The sequence below is a fragment of the Sinohyriopsis cumingii genome, chromosome 9 (assembly GCF_028554795.1).
Source record: "Sinohyriopsis cumingii isolate HCF-2022 chromosome 9, ASM2855479v2, whole genome shotgun sequence".
NCBI classification, from domain to species: domain Eukaryota; kingdom Metazoa; phylum Mollusca; class Bivalvia; order Unionida; family Unionidae; genus Sinohyriopsis; species Sinohyriopsis cumingii.
This window is the reverse complement of record NC_142969.1, coordinates 72,370,247-72,376,246: the sequence shown is the minus strand read 5'-3', so window position 1 is coordinate 72,376,246 and position 6,000 is coordinate 72,370,247. Positions and strand designations below refer to the sequence as shown.

The 6,000-nt window shown below is 34.2% G+C and overlaps 1 protein-coding gene across 1 annotated transcript in view; it reads right to left on the bottom strand.

The window, feature by feature from the left end:
* Positions 1-671: 671 nt before the first annotated feature.
* LOC149792013 (chitin synthase chs-2-like) overlaps positions 672-6,000 on the bottom strand; it is a 94,724-nt gene continuing 89,395 nt past the window's right edge. The window contains exons 25-27 of the mRNA XM_089969518.1: positions 5,265-5,436; positions 3,718-4,659; positions 672-2,995 (exon numbers count right to left, since the gene is read on the bottom strand). Of these exons, the coding sequence (XP_089825644.1) occupies positions 2,972-2,995; positions 3,718-4,659; positions 5,265-5,436 (1,138 nt within the window). The 3' untranslated portion in view covers positions 672-2,971. The remainder of the gene's footprint in view (positions 2,996-3,717; positions 4,660-5,264; positions 5,437-6,000) is intronic.

Genomic DNA, 6,000 nt, shown 5'->3' with positions numbered 1-6,000 from the left:
GACATATTCAAGAGCCAAGTAAGACAGTCAGGAGCCAAGGAAGACATAGTCTAGGGCCAAGTAAGACATAGTCAAGAGCCAAGTAGGACATAGTCAAGAGCCAAGTAAGACATAGTCTAGAGCCAAGTAGACATAGACAAGAGCCAAGTGAGACATAGTCTAGAACCAAGTAAGACATAATCATGAGCAAAGTGAGACATAGTCTAGAGCCAATTAAGACGTAGTCTAGAGCCAAGTGAGACATAGTCTAGAGCAAATTACTTAAAGGATACCAAAAATAAAACCCTTCCTTTTATGTATGTAATTCTTTACAAATTTTAATTGGACTGTAATGATGATAAATTCAATATCGTAGACGGGTATATATACCATGATTCCTTAAATTGCTGACTTTTTCCGAGTTTTGATGAGACAACGTATCATGTGGTCCCGTGATGCAATACTAACCAGTCCTCAAATACAAGCAGAAACATGACTTTTAAAGTGGTGTTGATATAAAGCAAATTGATATACCAATACTATTGGTATATCAAATTGTGATCCAACCATGGCACAATAATATGATTATAGAAACATAATTTCAACTGCAGGCCTATAGATGAATGGTGAATTTCCACTCATCAGTCCTTAATGACTGATAAAAAAAACAACAAAAAACAATAAGAAATGTATTGGCGAAATAATTGTCTTTTTATTATAAACACGGACTTGATCTAAAGTCGTAAGCCAATTTACATCTTCATCAGCTGACATCCTCCTGAATATTACAAGTTTATGAATGAACCTCGCGAAACAGCTTTTGTTTGATGTTTACTACGTTCACTGCCAATATGAATTCCTTGGGTTAGTAGACACATATAGGCTATTTACATTTATTGCGCAGTTGTGAAAATTGTCATCAGTGAAGATTTCATCAGTTGGAGGGGCCCCGAGTGCCCGACTGGTTTAAAGCGCTCACTGTTCCAGATCAGTGCCATCGCACATCTGTCTGCGTGGTTTCGCGTCCAAGGCTCGGCTAGTGTGGGTATGTGGGAAAGTCTGCCACTAGCTTCTCGTGGGTCGGTGGTTCTTCCCTGGGTTTTCCAGGGCTCTTCCTCCACCAGTTATACTGGCCGCCATGTATAGCATATCTTGTGCTGAAAAATGGCGTTAAAACCTAGAACAACAACAACAAATCATCAGCTGAATGGGATTAAAAAAGTATGTATTTACGATCAGGTCGCTTGGGGTTGAATTGTTTCTGAAATATCTGAATGGGAATTTGGCATCGGAATAACAGCATTTTATTGGAGACATCAATGGAACTTGAATACACAGATAATATTTATATTACCCCAGAAAAACTGACATGCAAATGTTGTGGGCTTTTAACATTTTGTATTCTTTTGTATTAATCAAAGTTGCAATTAAAAATACCTAGTGCAAAAGTCTTAAAGGAATTTCACACAGTTGCTTTTTCTTGTCAGGTTAGGCTGTGACAGATTTGTTCACGCTTGTTCAGTTGCATCCAGGAAACATTGGGAAAAAGTGTTCCAGCCTCGTTTGGGGGTATGCTGATGAGATATCTTAAAGCGATATTATCGATGTCCTACTGCTAGGAAATGACACCAAACTTCTGGCTTTTTCTTTAATATAAAATTGATATAAAAAAAATATATAATGTCTGATACTCTTATGTACCACACTTCCTATTGTCCTCTGGCTAATATTGTTGCTAACAATGATTTCCATACAAACAAAACTTAAGTGTCAAAATAATGTTGCCATAAAATTAAAAGGCAGCTTAAAATAAAAAAGTCATTTTTTCCTTTATATCTTTGACATAATATTTGATATAGTCGATGTCTACCAGCCAAGGTCAACATGCATAACATATACCAAGACTTTATATACAATGTTTAATTGGCAGAGGCATAAAGAGGTGCATACATTTGTACAATTATACTTGTACATACATACACGCATATAATCTTGAATTCATAATGCACACACATGTATGCATACACATACATGCATACATACATACATACATGAACATACATACATACATACACACTCATAAAAAAACATAACGAATTCAATCAGTCAGAATGTGCAATGTCTTGGTAAAAGAAGAAATGTTTATGCCTTCGTTGCCACTTCATTTCAAGAATATTGTCTCTTACAACCATATATGTGCCATTAAAAAGGAAATATGTCTCAGTGCTCTCATACAGCGCTTAAAAAGCTATAATGTTGTATTGGGAAAATTTATATGGTCACTAATACAGTTCTTTCACTGCAACTAATGTTTGTCAGTAACACATATCTTTCTCTTGATAAATCCATATGCTTACAGAGGTTTTATGAATTTTTATACACGAACTTGAACCGATTAAGTATAAAAATGTGACAAATACAAACAAGGATCTAACAGGTTAGAGAAGTTTTGGAAAACAACATATTAATATTCCTGGTCTATCTGTAGTTTATATTAATGTAGATCAAATTTAAATCAAAGACATGTTTTAAACTTACTAACCTAGCATTGCAAAATCTTTGGTTCAAATGGATAGACATATGAAATAACGATATAGATGGACGAATGGACATAAGTTATATATCAAACCTTTCACATATAAATTAATTATGTAAAACATTCCATTAGAACCTAACTATTATCTAAACAACTTAAATCACAATCAAATTATTTGATGAAGCAGATATCAAACATATATTATCATAGGAATAGGAGTATGTCATTTTAGACTATATAAAGCATGCATATCCTAAAAAGGCAAAGCTAACACGCAATTTCAAATGCAGAATACAAAAAAAAAAGTTATTTACACAAAAAAATATAAGGGTCAAGAACAACAAGGTGAAATTCGACAAAAAAAATAAGGTCATAGGTAAACAAGATCAGATTAGTATTCCAAATAAACCTTGCAGATTGCATAATGGCATGCACGATCAGGGTCAGTAAAGTTGGTCAGTAGAAATGTCCAGATTGTAGCTGAAAAGAGAAAGGAAAAATGCACTGTCAATGGTCTCTGCTTACGAAATATTTTTTTAAACAAAATCATAGAAAAAAATAAGTATCATTTTTTCAATTTTGAATCAACCAGTTAAAGAAATGGTGAAGGGGCATGGAAATTGCATCATTCTTGCAATAAAGCTTGTTCAAGATTTTCAAACCTCAGTTGCATTCATACAAATGTCAATGTTATACTTTAATTAAGGGCAATGTTATGCTTTATTAGTATCTAGTTTGTTAATATAAGACACATTTGACGCATTTCTAATTCCTTGCTTTGGAAAACAATCACTGATCTGCCCGTGATTATTCTACTTCTCGCTTGTTCTTAGTAGACAACATTTTGAACATGTTATGAAAAATGATCATCCTTACTACCTCTAAAATTAATAATATGTCTGCAAAATTGCAACCGGATATTTCTTAATCTTGCAAATTGTATACCTTTACATATAAATACGAACTGCAACCTGTACTGAAGTCAAAAGCATGTATAATTTTCCAATATAAACAAATTACATATGTTGATCCATAATGAGAGAACGGAAAAGAGATCGTAGGCAAAGTTGATAGGAAAATAAACAATTTGAGCCAGAATGCATTTCAACCTGGCGAGTCTGGCGGACTAGTTATTTCCTTTGATACTCATGTTACGCATTAAAAAATATATCAAGGAATCCAAATATATGAAATGGTCTCACCTGGATTGAAGGTCTTCCATTGTGCACATCAATAGGGTGCTGCTCTTGTTCTCTCTGCTCTTGTTCTCTCCTTTCGACTGTGTGCAGCAGTTTTAGTCTCTTTGCAAGCGCACGCCCCATTGTTCCTGGTAATTGATCATATATGTTGTCATCAGGGTCCCCTTCTCGTATTAAAGGCGTTGATCTAGACAAATCTTGTTGTGATTCAACATAGCCTTGCAGTTTTGTTGACTTCTGGCTTTTTATTTTTCTCCACCAACTTGACTGGGTACCACTCATATGTCCCAAAGTTCTTAGTGGGTCAGGTAAAGGTCCCTCTTTCGGTAAGTATATCTTTTTATGGACACTTTTCATTTCCCGCAACAGTTTCGTCTCTTCTGGAGCCTGGTCATTTTCAGTTTCTTTGTAGATATTGATTTTTTTCAAGCTTCTGCTAAGGGACTTTTGAAGTTCGCTAACAGACTGTCCCGCTGCATTTGAGTCAAATCTCGCTGAGCATCGTAAGGTTGCTCCAATTGACGTTCCTGGATTTGCTGATCTTTCTATCGTATGTCTTGTACCAAATGTTTGAATACTCAAAATCTGTGCCTTTACCGTCTCCATTTGCCTTTCCTCTTCTTTATCATCCTCCTCATCAGAATCATAATCAGGAAGAGGTTCAGCAAGGATCTTTTTACAAACTTTGACTACGTCTTCAGCAGTCAATTCGCGCTCTTTTTCCCGGAGCTCCTTCTTCAACTTTTTGGATGCAAAAGGATTCCACAGCTGTGTGATGGAGATAAAGTGTTGGAATGTTCCCCAGCGATGCATTATCATGCCAATGATTTGGAGTATTAGGATGAAAGCGAAAACAAACACGAATAATAGACCAAGTATATCTATCTTTGCAACATATTCATTAGTGGTTGCGTTTTCATCCAAAGACTCGTCTTTTGCAAGTGACTGAAATAAATAATGCTATGAATTACGATGTTTTTCAAACAGAAAGGAGAAGCCAACCTAAATGGAGTAAAACAAGTTATCTCCTACCAACTAAAACCAGTGACAAAGGAAAGCTACTTCACGAGGTCTGAATTAAGTTTTTATTTATACATGGATTAATATCATGGAAACATGGTTTATGTTTAACTGTATGAAATCGCATTGATTTTATTGAGGAGATATACTATTTAACGCGTGATAATGAATCACCCGCACCTGAACATGTGTTCAGTATGATAAAAGCAAAGACAATATTCTTTGTTTCAACTTAAAACCTCACATTAACTATATATGATACAGAACAGCATAATTTGTCTTTCTTATCAAATTATCTGAAAAAGCAAATGTCTATTTCTCAATCCTTCTGATATGTACCTAATTATGACTCTCACTCTTCAAACCACGACATTCATAGAATGTATTTATCTTAATTTTGAAACCTACTTAGTCATATGTGTACTCCCACAAACGCATTCTATTCACATCAGACACGACATTTAAAGATCGGATTAAGGAATAACTTAGTTAGTCTCTCCACGATAGTGCATCCAATGTATGGCATTTACCGAATACTTAATGTCAAATGTTAGTCCACCTCGAACTTGGAACATGAAATTAACGGCCATCCATAAGAGGTTGATCATCGCTGTACCCAAAGCCACATTATTTCGAAGCTTGACAAGACTGTCTGCCATTGCCTTTTCTGCCTGAACATCTTTATCAATTGGACGAAGGTACCTAAGAATGAAATAGCATTATACAGGCTAGATAACTGAGTTATTTATAGGTATAAACAAATATATATATATATATATATATATATATATATATATATATATATATATATATATATATATATATATATATATATATATATAATGATCTCGCAGACATTATTTATTTTAAGGTTTTAAGAAATCATCACATTTAAAGCAAATCATATTTGGATATGAACTTAATAACACGTACGATTATGATAAGAAAACACAAAACAAGCTTTCAATTTGTAAGCGTATCTAGAATGCATACTGGAATATACTTTTTCCAACTGTGAATCTGCATCTCCATTAGCAAACGAATCACACATTAGCAAACGATTCACACATTCATCAAAGTCGGCTGCGCAATAGGGAACCTTATGCGATAGATAGAACTTAAAGCAATATAATTTCATATGATTTATCATAATAGAAGAAATGTACAATGTACCTTTAAAGATACGTTTGTGATACACACACATATACATATATGTAGATAGATAGATAGATAGATAGATAGATAGATAGATAGATAGATAGATAG